This window comes from Watersipora subatra, chromosome 1 (assembly GCF_963576615.1).
Source record: "Watersipora subatra chromosome 1, tzWatSuba1.1, whole genome shotgun sequence".
NCBI lineage: Eukaryota > Metazoa > Bryozoa > Gymnolaemata > Cheilostomatida > Watersiporidae > Watersipora > Watersipora subatra.
The window spans coordinates 42,345,495-42,362,648 of NC_088708.1; the positions used below are offsets into that span (position 1 = coordinate 42,345,495).

Consider the following 17,154-nt stretch of genomic DNA (forward strand, 5'->3'; position numbering starts at 1 on the left):
GTCTTTCTTGAATTGAAACTCATCTACTTTTTCCAGTCAAAACTGTCAAAAAAAGGGTAGACAATTTCTCTATTCAAACTGCTCATCTAGATAACAGACTAGAAACAGATGTAATTTTGAGCTACTTTTCTAAAATTATTATAAAATTTTGCTATTGAAATCAACCCAGTCATCCATCACCAGTGAGCAGATGAGTGCATACCTGTGATGTTGTACATTATCAATGCGTGGGGAGGTGAATCAAAATCTGTAGCGATGACTCGACCACAAGCATTATTTCGACGTGGATCTCTAACACAGTCAACCACGCCTGAGAATCATTACAGACACATTGATGGTGTGAAGTCGATGGTATGAAGTTGATTATTAATGTTTAACATGACGGATAATACCTCAGCGTGATGTCAAACATTAATATAATAACAAGCAAAATGAAACAGACAATAAAATAATAACCAATAATTTACTAGTGAACAGTAATATTAGAACAAGAGACTAAGTAGTAATAATTTATGATGTAATAAGAACATAGCACGCTGCCTTCTGTCATATCAATACACAACCTTATACATTGTATGTTGTCATAGCACTCTGAATCATTACGTGTAGCATCCTGTCAGACCATGCCACATACGCTGCATGCTAACATGTCACTAAATAAAATTACATGCTTCATCGAACCACTATTAAACATTAGATACTGTCTGTTGTCACATCACTCATTAAACATTAAATATTGTCTGTTGGCATATTACTATTAAACATTAGATATTTTCTGTTGTCATATCACTATTAAACATCAGATATTGTCTGTTGTTATATCACTATTAAACATTAGATATTTTCTGTTGTCATATCACTATTAAACATTAGATATTGTCTGTTGTTATATCACTATTAAACATTAGATATCGTCTGTTGTTATACCACTATTAAACATTAGATATTGTCTGTTGTCATATCACTATTAAACATTAGATATTGTCTGTTGTCATATCACTATTAAACATCAAATATTGTCTGTTGTCATATCACTATTAAACATTAGATATTGTCTGTTGTCATATCACTATTAAACATTAAATATTGTCTGTTGTTATATTACTATTAAACATTAGATATTGTCTGTTGTCATATCACTATTAAACAATAGATATTGTCTGTTGTTATATCACTATTAAACATTAGATATTGCCTGTTGTTATATTACTATTAAACATTAGATACTGTCTGTTGTTATATCACTATTAAACAATAGATACTGTCTGGTGTCATATCACTATTAAACATCAGATACTGTTTGTTGTCATAGCACTATACAAATAATGACAAATTGGTACAGAACTGGTTTAATAATATGATAATTTTATGCAATAACTTTATCGTTCGGCACAACTTTCAAAGGATGATTAACTTACCGCTCATAATTTCAAAATTATAATCTTTAATGGAGCCATTGCTGTATATGGGAAATTCTGGATCATTGTCATTAAGATCACATATCTCTATCTGAAGATACCTTTGAGACGTAAATCCATCGTCAGCTTCAGCTTGCACTTGCACCTGTCAAGAGAGCAGCCCAATTCATAAAAAAGCTAATGATAACAAGGTGGCTAGTTTATGTCAGGGTAGGGACCATAGTCTAAATATGGTAATAAAACAATGATAAAAATAGGTCAAGTTCACCAGTAATTGAAGCTGAAACTTTTTTCCCTACACCCAGTTTCTGCTATTTCCACAAACAACAAAATATATAGAACATATCTAATATATTATACATATAATATATTATATATATAATATAAATACAATGTATCAAAAAAGCCATAAAAACTCAAAGTTTTTTTTATAGACCTTAATGAATGCATGTAATCCTATTTTGAACTTTAACCCCAAAAGAATAGCAAAAATAGCAAAAATATAACCTAAAATGACAACTGGGTAGCAGTTTAGTTGAAAAGGGATAAAATCTTACTAAATATCACCAAGCAACAAGCATCAGAATATTTCCATTTGCATGAAACTCTGTGACTGGTAGTCTATATATATTTCTCAAAGTTGGCCGTGTGTAATGTTGTAATGATATTAGTACAAGTGCGAGTTATCCTCTCATGTTTATGTTTTCATTAAGAGTAGACAACTCTTGCATTTAACGAGCACATTATATTCATGTCTGGTGTTGACCATGCGTTTTCGGTTAAATACAAAATTAAGAAAAACGATCTTATATCGCTCTCGTTATAATCCAAGCCATCCTCTCCATCTGTGTAATACAACATGGTGGCAGCGGTCTAAACTTGTTCCTGGGTGTCATGCAAGGTGTTTCGCCTCCACACGGCTTAGATCTGAGGGCTGATGATTTCTCTGGAGAGTGGAGAAAATGGTCCAGATCATTTGAAGATTATTTGCTGGCCATAGATTTGGTGGCAACAAGCAAGGCTGCAGAAAAAAGGAAGCTTGCCTTGTTCAGACATGTGGGAGGTGAAGATGTAAGGGAAGTATATTCACAGCTAGAATTTACAACTGACCCTGATGAAAATGGTCTGATTCATGAGATAGAAGAAGAAACGGATGGGAGGAAGTTAAATGACGTGTTAAAGAAATTTCAAGATTATTGCAACCCAAGGTCCGGAACTATAATGAATAGATTTCAATTCCACGGCTGCACTCAGTCAGGTGAGTCATGTGATGTATATCTTATGAGGCTGAAGAGGCTAGCTGAAGGGTGTCAGTTTGAAACACAGAGGGATTTACTCATCAGAGATAAACTACTCTTTGGAATGGATGATGTGAAGCTTCGTGATAAGCTAATGAGAGAGCCTGATGAGAAGCTCACTTTAGAGTACGTTGTCAAGGCAATTCGAGTGCAAGAAATGGCAGTCAAGTTCAAAAATGTAACTGCCACCCCACAGCAAGAAAAGCAGGAAATCAAGGATGGAGATATTGTGGTAGTAAGGAGTGAAAGGAAAAGCTGGAAAACCAAACCAGCAATAAAAACAGTTGGTGGAGGCTTTTGTGGCAGATGTGGAAGGAATCATAGCAAGCAAGTAAGGTGCCCCGCTATGGGTCAAAAATGCAGAAACTGTGATAAATTTAACCACTTTGCCAGACAGTGCAGAGGAAGAGCAGAAATAAATGCTCTAAAAGAAGATGAAACTGAGGTTCAGGAGGAGGTTTATTTAGGGGAAATAAACCTAGTGGAATCCATCAACACAGGAGCATGGCATTCTACAGTCAAAGTAGACACAAGCTTGAAGAAGGGGCAAACAGCCAGCTTTAAATTCGACACTGGGGCTGCACTAAGTGTTTGTGGACCAAATCACTTCAAAGGGAGATTGGAGCCTTCAACTAAAAGATTATACGGGGCAGGTAAAGCACAGTTAAATTGCTTAGGGGTTATAAGATGCCGCATCCAAGCTGGTAAATTTGCCACAAAAGAAGATATATATGTAGTTGAGAATCAACAGACACCATTGCTGAGCAGAAAAGCCTGTGAAACACTACAGTTAATATCAGTGGATGTTGACAGATGTGAAGTGAGTGATGTGAATGTGGACCAGCAGCTGTTCAAGGGTCTAGGAAAAGTGAAGAGTGAACATTCCATCACACTAAAGGAGGATGCCATACCTTTTGCCATACACGTCCCTAGACCAATAGCATTCCCGCTAAAGAAACGAGCGGAGCAAGCATTAGATGAGATGGTGAAGGATGGAGTCATCACGCCAATTACTGAAGCAACACCCTGGGTTGCACCAATGGTCGTTGTACCAAAAAATGGCCAAGACAAAGTTAGAATTTGTACAGACTTCACCCAACTCAACAAATATGTGATGAGGGAAATTCATCCAATGGCCACTGTAGAGAGCAGTCTTGCTAGTCTGGGAAACGGTGTAAAGTTTTCAAAAATTGATGCTAACAGTGGATTTTTTCAGATACCACTCAGTCAAGAGTAAAAAAAGTTGACTACTTTTTGACTCATAAGGGAAGATACATGTATGAAAGACTTCCCCAAGGCCTTTGTAGTGCCCCGGAAATATTTTCAGCAGAAATGAATAGAATGCTGAATGGGATTGAAGGAGTGATAGTTCATATGGACGATGTGTGTGTATTTGGAGAAACGGAAGAGAAACATGACAAAAGTTTGGAGCTGGTCCCGGCCGCAATCAAGACGGCGGGTATGACACTGAACAAGTCAAAATGTAAGTTTGGTCAAAAATGTGTGGAGTTTCTTGGGTATATCATCTCCAAGGAGGGTATAAGCGCTGGATCGCAAATACAAGGAATACAAGACTTTCCCACACCCACTTCCGTGACAGCTGTAAGAAGTTTCCTTGGTCTTGCAAATCAATATGCACGCTTCTCAGAGAAACTGGCTGAGAAGAGTGCCCCTCTGAGGGCTTTGCTGAAGACAGGTATTGAATGGCACTGGGGTTATGCGCAGGAGAGTACATTTCAAGAAGTCAAAGAGCTGTTCAGCAAACCAAGCATCCTTGCTCCATACAGTACAGAAAAGCCCACATTTGTGACCACAGACGCCAGCAATCAAGGACTAGGAGCTACTCTGAGTCAACTTCAAGGTGACGGCACTCGTAAGCTAGTGGCGGCTGCTAGTAGATCCCTTAGTGAAACTGAGCAACATTATGCAGCAATAGAAAAGGAGGCGCTAGGAGTGTGCTGGGCAATGGAGAAATTTTCTCATTATGTCTTAGGAATGAAAGATGTAACGATTGAAACAGATCACAAAGCCCTCATTCCCTTGTTCGGTAATCAGTTTCTAGATAAGCTGCCTCCCAGAATTCAAGGCTTCAAATTGCGACTACAGAGATTCTACTATGACATCAAATATGTGAGTGGAACTGACAACAAGGCAGCGGATGCACTATCACGATATAACACTAGGGAACCAGAACAGAGTGATATAGTACGAGTAGAAGGGATTGAGAGCTACGTACGAGAGAGTGTGCATTGGAATGGAAGCTGCGACAGATTGGAGAAATTCAAAATGGAACAAAGGGAAGATGAAACTTTGAGACAGGTTATTCATTATGTTGAACAGGGTTGGCCAGTTTACCTTTCATCCATGGACACAATCCTGAGACCGTACTTTGAAAGGCGAGGACTACTTACTATGAACAAGGGACTGCTGATGCTAGGCATGAGATTGATGGTTCCCCTATCCCAGAGAAGTCAGGTTCTTGAAGATATACACAAGGGACATTTAGGCATTACTAAATGCCAAGCAAGGGCTAGAAACAGTTTGTGGTGGCCATCTATGGCAAAGGCAATAGAGGTACAGATAGCTAATTGTGAAGTGTGTAAGAGAGAATTGAATATAACATACGAACCCCTGAGACCTTCCACTACCCCTGATCGCCCTTGGCAAATGTTAGGCACTAACTTGTTTCAACTAGAGAGAAACAACTACCTGATAGTGACAGATTATTATTCAAGATACCCTGAGATAGCTTTACTAGGTAGAGATACTACATCAAAGAATGTCATATCCCACATGAAAAGTATGTTTTCCCGGCACGGTATTCCAGATTGTTTAGTGTCTGACAACGGACCGCAGTATTCATCTGAGGACTTTCAGATATTTGCAAAAGCATATGGATTCACCCATGTCACAAGTAGCCCAAAGTATGCTCGCGGCAATGGTGCAGCTGAGAGAGCGGTTGCAACAGTAAAATCCTTGCTCAGCAAGGAGAAAGATCCATACATAGCTCTCCTTGCCTACAGAGCATCACCACAGTTAGGAGCATACTCTCCCGCTGAATTGCTTATGGGACGGATGCTGAAGACAACTTTGGCAGTACATCCTGATAGTCTAATGCCAAAGCTACCCGATCATGAGAAGTTTAAAGCCAAGAATGAGCTTTACAAAGAGAGAATGAAGATGAACCACGATATCAATCCTAAGGTATAAGATCTTCCAGCAGTGTGTGGTGGAGATCGTGTTATGGTGAGAGATAGTAGCCAGGAGGGCACAGTAGTCAGAGCTAACCAAGATGGCGATCGAAAGGTTATCATAGAGGGAGATAATGGTCAGCACTTGGTACGGAACAGGTCAGCAGTAATCTCAGTTAATGACTCTAATGTAAATGCGGAAAGACGCAGAGTTAATGTCAGATCAGCTATGACGGCAACTCCGAGGATGAGTATGCGGCTCAGGCAACAGCCAGATAAATATGAGGCATAAGCTTAAGAGTATGGTAACTACCATACTGCGACATGCTGCTACATCATATCACTGAGCAACAAACTATGAACTATAGTAACTACCATACTGCGACATGCTGCTACATCATATCGCTGAGCAACAAAGTATGAACTCTAGACAATCACTATTGCATATTATTACGTACCTTATCTTGACAAATATTCTTGTTGTTTACTTGCGTTGCATTTACCCATACAAATTTACGATAGCTTATGTGGTTGTCACAGGTTTTATGTGCCGATTTATCTTAGTAGATCATTATATAGATATGCCAGCTTTTGAGCTTGTGAAGGGATGTTGTAATGATATTAGTACAAGTGCGAGTTATCCTCTCATGTTTATGTTTTCATTAAGAGTAGACAACTCTTGCATTTAACGAGCACATTATATTCATGTCTGGGGATGACCATGCGTTTTCGGTTAAATACAAAATTAAGAAAAACGATCTTATATCGCTCTCGTTATAATCCAAGCCATCCTCTCCATCTGTGTAATACAACATGTAATACGTGTGTAGTTCCAGCTATAGCTATTAAAATCTTGGGATGACGAATCCGTATTGCAGAAGATTTGATTTCGAACCCTCCGTTTCGCCAGTCAGATGCCTTACCAACTCAGCCACGCAAGTTTAATCAACTCATTAGGCGATATATGTCGCTATATGGGAGCAAATACGCAATGGCTTCACGTACTACGCAGGGTGATTGCGTAACATCACAAAGAGGGTAGCTCTTATTAATACGCTTACTCAAATTATGCATTGGCAATGTGCCAGACTAATAACAAGTGGCTGGCAACTCTCATTACCTCTCATTGTTTATAAGCTGATTTTTAATACCTAGGCAACGGCGGGTAGCACAGTTAGTCCATAATAAAGCCAACATGTGTATATTGACACAATTTTCACATCTTGACAAATTTTCAATTTTCATTTAATTTTCACAGACTTATTTTAATTTAACATTTAAAGTAAAACTCACACATTTATCTTAAATTTAGGTTAAAACTTTCCAATCTGGCAATAATTTTATATTTCGCGCCAAATTCACAAACTTACCTTAAGTAGACTTTCATTGTAAACTTGATACGCATTCCATTATTTTACATATAATGACAACTTTACAACCTTGTCTAAGTTGTACATTTAGTGTTAACTTCATGAGCTTATCTTGATTTCACATTAATTGTGAACTTCACAATTTTGTCTTAGTTTCACATTTAGTGTACGCTTCATAATCTTATTTTGATTTCACATTTAGTGTTAACTTCATAATCTTAGTTTCACATTTATTGTCGACCTCACAATCTTACATTAGTTTCACATTTTGTGCTTATTTCACAATCTTTTTTTATTTTTACTCTCAGTGCCACCTCTACAAGCCAGGTTTAGTTTCACATTTAGTGATAGACATCTGACTTTGGCGCCACCAAAAGAATTTCCCTATTTATTTGACACAAAAATGTACCACATGACTCTAATCAAAGAACATTTGTTTTACCATACATACTCTATCAATAATTTTTAAAGTGGTTATCATTAGGCCTATCTGGTTTTTCAAGTACCCTAGAGTTGCAAAAATAACATACCGGTAATAATATGTTACGTGATAAGAGAGACATCATTATAATATATGAATATACAAACAGAAGGATGATAGAAACAGATTACTATATATAAACAATAACTGTTACACAGATCAAAACTAATCAGGCGCTTTATATAATAACCATTATAAGTTATAGCCTTGCAGGTCTGTGCATGATATTTATTTGAAGTAATAACTAGAGACGATTTACAAATAACTTGAGCTCTTCAACAATGCAGGATAATTTTTATTTTATTTATTATTTTTAAAACATAAAGGTGTGTTATTTCAAAAGCAAACAACTAGACTCTGTGCAAGTGTATATGTATTGAACTCATTTAGTTTTTCTGGTAATTTTAGTCTAATAGTAAACTATTAGAAAAATACTTTAATATTAAAAAAGTGTTTTTAAATTGCTTTAACAAAATTTTAATTGTTAGACAAACAAGAATTGCATGCAGATTTGTATGCACACAAAATACTTAAAAATTTCACCAAATACGAAACACTTTCACAAAATATTTCCACCTTTAACAAGATCTAAGCATATTTCAAATAACACACACACACGTTTTACAAAACAAATGCTGTCTGGTGTCACATTCCTATTAAACATCAGATACTGGTTAAGATAAGATTTTTCATAAGAAATAGCAAACACCTTGAACAGGAGAAGAGCCAGGGTTGAGCAGCATTGACAAAATTATGAGAACAGTTGAGTAACACGAACAAATATTACTGTTTAAAATGACGCAAATTATCATGAGGGCAGATGTGAGTCATATGAATAAATTATAGAATGATCCCTTCTACACAGCTGTCACAAGTTCATCGTCTACATTCTATCATGCTACTAATAGTTTTAGTAATTATTTTCTCAAGTACGAGAGCTGTTAATATAGTATGTAATATAATATATTTAAACCACAGCAGATCAGTCATGCACATGGTTAAAACAAAACAATTAGTAAGAAACATATCATACATACAAGATAGTTGGCTGTTTGCTCCCAGTCAAGAGGTCCTTTGCTCAATATACTGCCAGATGTAGATATGAGTCGGAAGGTGCCGGCCAAGTCATCCGTTTTTTCACCATTGATAAGGAATGAGTAACTCACCGCCCCGCGTGCTGACACAGGAGTATCAGGATTTATGACTATTCCTATCAGTTGATTCTATAATTTAAAACAACATTGGCCATACTTGATCAGCAAATGTTATCTGCATGTTTAGATAAAAGTGAACTCAATGCTAGGAACCCAGTCTAAATACCAACAAAACTGACTTGTACTCATTTAATTACTGATGCGACAGTTTAAAGTGAAACAACCCAGATATTGTGACAAATAATACCAAGAGCAAACCACTTGAAAACACAGCTGGCTATTCACTGCCAGAGCAACATGAGTCCACAACTCCCATCTCTGAAACCCTTCCAATAAGATTCAATTATTGTATTCATCAAGTAGCCTTACTTCACAGATAACTATCTTGTCTCCATTGTAGGCAGGGAATATCCATTCAGGTGCGTAACTATTCCCAATTATAGTCACGTGTATCCGAACGGTGGCGTAATGACCGGCTTCATCCATAGCAACAACAGTTATCATATGGTCAGGGGCAAAGGTCAGGTTACGAATAGTATAGACCTCTCCACTTGCTGTCACCTCATAGTAACCTATTGCGATTAAAAACTCATTTCAACGGCATCAAAAACTGTATTTATAACTGTTACAAACACTATTGTATTGATAGATGTTTGCCTGACAGTCAACATCTATATTTGAATTCTTTTGACATGCTACTTGGGATTTGAGCAAACCTTTATCTTGATATACGAAGTGATTTCCAACATACATAGAAAATTTATCAAATCATTATAAATTTGTAAATAAAAGTCAAAACTATAAAGAAATTAAAAACAAAACATCAAGATAGAAGCAAACATAGAATTTATGTTAAAGTACTTGAACTTGTAAGTTGGAGTGAGTTGAACCAGGTGCATCTTTACTCACTTTACTACTGAGTTAAACCATGTGCTTATATTACTCACTTTACTACTGAGTTAAACCATGTGCTTATATTACTCACTTTACTACTGAGTTAAGCCATGTGCTTATATTACTCACTTTACTACTGAGTTAAGCCATGTGCTTATATTACTCACTTTACTACTGAGTTAAGCCATGTGCTTATATTACTCCCTTTACTAATGAGTTAAGCCATGTGCTTATATTACTCACTTTACTACTGAGTTAAACCATGTGCTTATATTACTCACTTTACTACTGAGTTAAGCCATGTGCTTATATTACTTACTTTACTACTGAGTTAAGCCATGTGCTTCTATTACTCCCTTTACTAATGAGTTACTAACTACATCACCAAGTCTACACTTTCATTAACATGCGTTCAAATAAGATAACAATAAATATTCTTTTTATTGATTATTATTTTACTAATATAGTTTTTGCATGTAGTTTAAACTTTTTATAAAGTTTGTTATACATAGTATTATATAATGTATTTGTTTTAATGCGCTAGAAATATTAGATTGTTTTTTAGCAATTGTCTGAGTTAAACAAATGTTTCTATAAAAATAGTTACTCCAGCATACGAGAGTTTTAACACAAGAAACAAGTGCAGTCACGGATTAACTTCATATGTAGAGACGTGACTGTCTCAGTATATTACGGACTATCATATTTAGGGTTCTAATACAGCCTAAACTACATTAATTACAGTGAAGCAATCAGTTATCAAAACCAAGCAAGCGAGAATCACAGGCTTTATGCAATTAGGAAGAATGAGAAAGACATTCCAATACCTTCCCAGTTCATGGAACCACAACTTAATCATAGGAACTGACTCACTAGAAAAGCAAGCTTCGAGGTGACAATCAGCCGAGCTGATAGAGTAGGTGATGCTATCATCAACGTCAGCATCAAATGCATAAACATTGACAACAGAGCTACCAACAGGCACATCATAGGGGAGAGTTCTGTAAATGTCCGTCTCCATAAAATAAGGACTGTTGTCATTCACATCCTGTGTAATCCAAATAATAAAAGAATACAAAATTTGAAACAAGTATAACTAGACAAGTATATTACATTTATGTTTAAAAGTAATTCTACAACTGAACACAAATAAAATAAAGTGAAATTTAAAGCTACAAAGGAACTCTACACTAATAGTAATAATTGGAGTAATTCTTTAGGCTAAAACTTATCTGGAAAGTACAACTTTTTTTCACTAAAAATCTATTTTACAATATCACTGCCAGGTGTTTTTGTTTAAAAAATCTTTTTCGAACAAAGACATCTAATAAGCGACACCATGAAACATATTTGTAATGAAAAACAAATTCAATCTTCCAGATAAATTTTAGTCTGAATTAAAATATGCATTTATGCTATGAATAGTTTATATACAAACAAGTTTTGCGATTGATGAAAATTGAATAAGTAATGAAATGTGGAAGAAATGAAATGAATGGACTACATAGAACTAGTCCTATATTTAGACAGAGAAACATACTCGAGGTTATGTGATATGAACCTGTGTGAGAGCCAATGTGATGTTTCATGTATTTTACACATAGACTAAACCAAATGATTGCATAAGATGTACATTCATTCATTCATTCATTCCAGAAAATTCGGACAAAAATGTAGGTACCTTAATATAGATATGAACAGGAACAGTCGTGGATCGGCTGGGGCTACCTGGTCCATCAAATGCGATGACAGACAGTTGCTGTACCTCAAGTGTCTCTCTGTCAAGGACAACACCATCTCTCTTATATATGGCTCCGCTTAGCGCATCCACTTCAAACAGCACAACGTCTGCAGGCAGCTGATACCTGAAGGTACAATAGTGACATTCTGTTGTTGGCTAAGAGAGGAGTGAGTCTAATAGAGTGGAGATTTGCTGATTAATTAAACAGTAAGAAATAATAACTCAAGCATCACTACTATTTAATAAACCATGTGTAAGCCTACCGAACGAGGCTGGACTTTACTATTTATAAGAAAATATTGCTTTTAATATGTCATGTTTCATTAGGTTTGTGAAGGAGTTGCGAGTTCAGGGGAGTTAGAAGGACGTTACAACCAATAGCTCTTTAGAATGGTCACATCCTGTTAGCTTGGCTAATAAAAATATTCTACTAGCATCTCATTCATCTTATGTAAACAGTTTCGCTGTTGAAAAAACAATTTCACCAATTAAAGACTACCAAAAAACAATAGAAATCTTACAAAATTTCCAAAACGCTATAGAAAAAAACAACACTGCAATACATATCTCCATACCACATTGCATCATCATACATGTCTCCATACCACATTTCATCATCATACATGTCTCCATACCACATTGCATCATCCTACATGTCTCCATACCACATTGCATCATCATTATACATATCGTCATATCACATTTCATCATCATACATGTCTCCATACCACATTGCATCATCCTACATGTCTCCATACCACATTGCATCATCATTATACATATCGTCATATCACATTGCATCATCATACATGTCTCCATACAACATTGCATTAGCATACATAACCTCATACCACATTGCATCATCATACACATTCACACACAATTTCACTGCACGATGCACAATTACTTACACCAAATTTATTTGGTGTAAGTAATTTATACTATTTTATTATATACAAAAACACCTATTTATACTAAATACCAACATACAACATTGCATTATGTCAAATATAGCAAGCAGTAAGACATTAGGATATACATGTATATATATATACATAAAATATGTACTAACCACACAAGACCATAGGGAGGTAAATCAAGGTCAGTTGCAACTACGTTGACGACACTCTGACGGCTGGTAATGTTCTCTAGCAACTCCACCTGATAGTAGTCCTGGTTAAACTTCGGCTGGTTGTCATTTATATTGACTACATCTACAGTAAACTCTTGACGAACTGTATGAGCAAGTCTACCATTTGTCCGCCTATCGCGAGCTTCCGCTGTGAAACGCAACGTCTGTACAACCTCGTAATCGATTCTTCCAGCCACAGTCACCAGCCCTTAAACATGTAACATTGCATTAATGCTACAATCACCTGCTTTCATGTCTTTAAGTTGTGAATCTCGCTCTTAGTAACTTGTGCTTAGCTAAGCAGCAATTTCTACTCAAATAACTAGAGTTTCATTTGGCTGCTTCAAACTATGAGTGAGAAAGCCAGCAAATGTCTGAAGGAAACTTGGAAAGCGCCAATGTAACTAAGCCGCAGGTATACCTGCTATTACAGTATCAACCTACTTTAATGCGCCTACAACACATACAGCGTATACTGATTGCTCAGATACATGTTATCTACACAGAAATTAAACACAAAGACTGGTTTGCCAGCAGTCTGTAAGAACATTATACTTTTATACTTTTATACTACTCTAAGCTTGATGATGTATACAAGCTCAAATTCTCTCCTTATGATTTTCAAACAAAATAAGCAAACTGTATTTGATGCAGACTAGCATAAAATTTTTATTGATTTCTATTTGAAACAACCGAATAGAAGGATTTCCAACAAAGATCTATTAATGAAAATTAGATTGAGGACCAGAGCTACAAACATTAAAGAATATCATTAGTTGTAAACATTAAGCGCGTATTCAACTCAACTCTTATGATGAACAAATTTAAATAGGCGTAACAGGGTTGTCAAGCATAATGATATTCTACTACATGTATATTTCAAGGCCACTGTACAAACAAGAGAGTGGCACCCGCAAAACCATTAGGACCTATGGCTAAGTTGTCTAAGGAGAAATGGAAAACATCTGTTTGACCATGTGGTTCCATCTCAGTGCGAAAATAACCAACAATGATACAGCTTAAATAGCTCTGACAAACACGGTAAATGTATCAGCAGATACAATTTCATTTTTGGAAATGAAATTGAATTCACTGCAAACGAACATGTTCAAAGGTCAAGAACGTCATATTTCGATATACTTTTCACTCGATGTATTACAGCATAAATCAACACAAACATTATTTTTATTTGTTCTTATTGTTAACAGCGACTATACTTCCCATAAATACTCGTATTTACAGACACTAACACCTGGGGAATCATGCTATACGAATGATTTTCTCGACTGTATAGTTGTGAGGGTGAACCTCTAAATGTCAGAAAGCTCACCAGTAATAGGATGAACAGAGAGAGCACCCGAAACATTCTGATCAACAATCTCATAATATACAAGATCCCTGTCATCATCTTCAGCTGATAAGACCATTACCACGCTGCCTGCAGGCAGCTCCTCATGCACTTTATTGACTTTATCGAGGTCACGGAATACAGGAGAGTGCGTATTGGCATTGAGAATTTCGATCTGAAGTCGTCCTAAAAACAGGTCAAGATAAGCAGACAAAACTTTGCAAGTTAGATAAGATAAGTGGAGACAACTTTACAAATTAGATGAGATAAGTAGAGACAACTCTACAAGTTAGATAAGATAAGTAGAGACAACTCTGCAAGTTAGATGAGATAAGTAGAAACAACTCTACAAAGTAAATAAGATAAGTGGAGACAACTCTGCAAGTTAAATGAGATAAGTAGAGACAAATCTGCAAGTTAAATAAGATAAGCGGAGACAACTCTACAAGGTAGATAAGTGAAGACAACTTTGTGAGTTGGATAAGATAAGTGGAGACAACTCTGCAAGTTAGAAAAGATAAGTGGAGATAAACCAAAAAGCTAAAGCATCCTATAAATGAGCAGCATAAATTATCTAGGGTTCAGACATACAATGACTTTCCATAGCCAGTATAAAAGCGAGCTCACATTCTCCGTGTAATATAATCACTTTTACTAAAGCCACCCATCTTGGGTATACTTGACTGGTAAGTCACTAAATAAATCAAACAAAGGATCATTATAGTAAAACACAGGGCAAGTACGTGCAAATAGCATAAACAACTAGTTACCAGTTCTAGAAGCATACACCAAAGAATTGCTCATAAACGATTCCTCAAACCACAAGCGTAACACCAGAGGTGGCAAGGTCCTAAAAGCTCAGAAATATTTCTAATTATGAGATGCATTATCATTCGTTAGTAAAGCAATTTAACTTGTGGTTGCAGCAAATAGTATGTTACAGAAATAAGTAATTCTCATATGCCATGTACATATAGTGCACACATAATGTATAGTATGCGCACCAGTAACATCTTGATGCACGTTTTCAAGTGTTATGATATATGCATGTTCACACGTATGCACATACCCATGTATGTATCATACGTAAGTATTATACCTACACCGTCATGCGCTTACAGACTACATGTATCTCATATAGAATGGTCATATAACAACTGGTCTTGTAGCCTCAGTGTAATACAGCGCATTTTACACGCCTAAAGTTAGCCATAAGAACAGCTAGACATGAAACAAGGATACAAGTAAACATAAGTACCTGTGCCACTTTGAACTGGTCCTGAAGCTGCAGTGTCAATAGCCTGGACTGTGTATACTATCCTCTTCACTACATTGATGTCTAACTTTGCATTGACAAACACTTGACCAGAAGAAGGGTGAATCCTGAAGAGATCTGTGTAGTTATATGCATCGAGACTGATTAGACGATAGTATGTATCGTAGGCCTCAATTGGTTCAATAAAGGAGTAATGGAGGAGAGCATTGATGTCTAAATCAATTGCCTTCATAGAGACGACCACGAAGCCAACTGCAGCATCTGTAAGAAAAGCCAGACACTATCCATAAAACATAGAAAGGTGCATGTATGTATTTAATGCAAAGTATCTGAGGACAACAGTCTACATAAAATATAGATATCTGTACACGTCTTTAAACATCACTTAATGTTAGTCATTCTTATAAAGTGTAAAATTAATAGAATAGCCACAGCTTTTTCCAGCTGTTTGATAATGGCTGGGCACATTAGGCCTACTAACCATGACAATGACCACAGGTTAAGACTTACCCTATGCGAGACACGAAGTGTGCTTTATGATAACTTCTAAAACTTATACCTCTACATACTAACCACATGCACTAACCACATGCACTAACCACATGCACTAATCTCTCCCACTATCTACATGCACTAACCTTTCCCACTAACCGCAAGCACTAACCTCTCCCACTAACTACATGCACTAACCTTTCCCACTAACTGCAAGCACTAACCTCTCCCACTAACTACATGCACTAACTTTTTCCACTAACCGCAAGCACTAACCTCTCCCACTAACTATATGCACTAACCTTTCCCACTAACCATATGCACTAACCTCTCCCACTAACCACACGCACTAATCTCTCCCACTATCTACATGCACTAACCTCTCCCACTAACTCCATGCACTAACCTTTCCCACTAACCATATGCACTAACCTCTCCCACTAACCACACGCACTAATCTCTCCCACTATCTACATGCACTAACCTTTCCCACTAACCGCAAGCACTAACCTCTCCCATTAACTACATGCACTAACCTTTCCCACTAACCGCAAGCGCTAACCTCTCCCACTAACTACATGCACTAACCTTTTCCACTAACCGCAAGCACTAACCTCCCCCACTAACTACATATACTAACTAACCTCTCCCACTAACCACATGCATTAATCTCTCCCACTAACCACATGTACTAATCTCTTCCACTAACCACAAGCCCTAACCTATCCTACTAACTTTATGCAATGATAAATATCTGTAGCAGGGTGACATAACTCTCACCCTAAATACTAATCAACCGAGAATCAATAAACTCTGCCATCAAAATCAAGTGGTAGTAAATGATGCTGACACATAAGACTGAAAGCAAATACAGCAGGTAAAAACAGCGAGTTTCACCTTGCAATACATTAGATAATTTTAGACTGCTAACCTTCAGACACATTGACAAAAGTAGAAGGGGGATTAAACACAGGATTCCTATCATTGTTGTCAATCACTTCTATTATAACATAAACATCTCCGCTTAGCCTGGGATTGCCCTTGTCCGTAGCCCGCACCTTCAACAAAAAATTAAATGCATAAGCAATGGAAAAAGAGAAATGTCTGTTTTTGACCAAGCCATATACAACAGCCAGACATACCAGTAAGCTTCTTCTCAACAAAGCCTTGATTCTAAATCGTAATCATGGTCAGATGCTTTTGGTGGAGAAAAAAGTAGCTTTACATATACATTTGTACAACTGTATTCATGGAAATATCATGTGTCAAACCTTCAAATGCTGATGTCAGACCATTTATTTGATTGACTGTTGTCTTTGTTTCTTTTATGTAGGACATAATTAGTGAAACATTTCTGTT

General features: G+C 36.6%; 1 protein-coding gene across 1 annotated transcript in view; it reads right to left on the bottom strand.

Moving 5' to 3' along the window:
* LOC137403521 (cadherin-87A-like) overlaps positions 1-17,154 on the bottom strand; it is a 58,855-nt gene that overhangs the window by 15,149 nt on the left and 26,552 nt on the right. Inside the window, exons 17-26 of the mRNA XM_068089461.1 lie at positions 16,727-16,853; positions 15,286-15,564; positions 14,010-14,213; positions 12,620-12,887; positions 11,488-11,671; positions 10,680-10,854; positions 9,282-9,484; positions 8,796-8,981; positions 1,419-1,563; positions 203-310 (exon numbers count right to left, since the gene is read on the bottom strand). Coding sequence (XP_067945562.1) covers positions 203-310; positions 1,419-1,563; positions 8,796-8,981; positions 9,282-9,484; positions 10,680-10,854; positions 11,488-11,671; positions 12,620-12,887; positions 14,010-14,213; positions 15,286-15,564; positions 16,727-16,853 — 1,879 coding nt within the window. The remainder of the gene's footprint in view (positions 1-202; positions 311-1,418; positions 1,564-8,795; positions 8,982-9,281; positions 9,485-10,679; positions 10,855-11,487; positions 11,672-12,619; positions 12,888-14,009; positions 14,214-15,285; positions 15,565-16,726; positions 16,854-17,154) is intronic.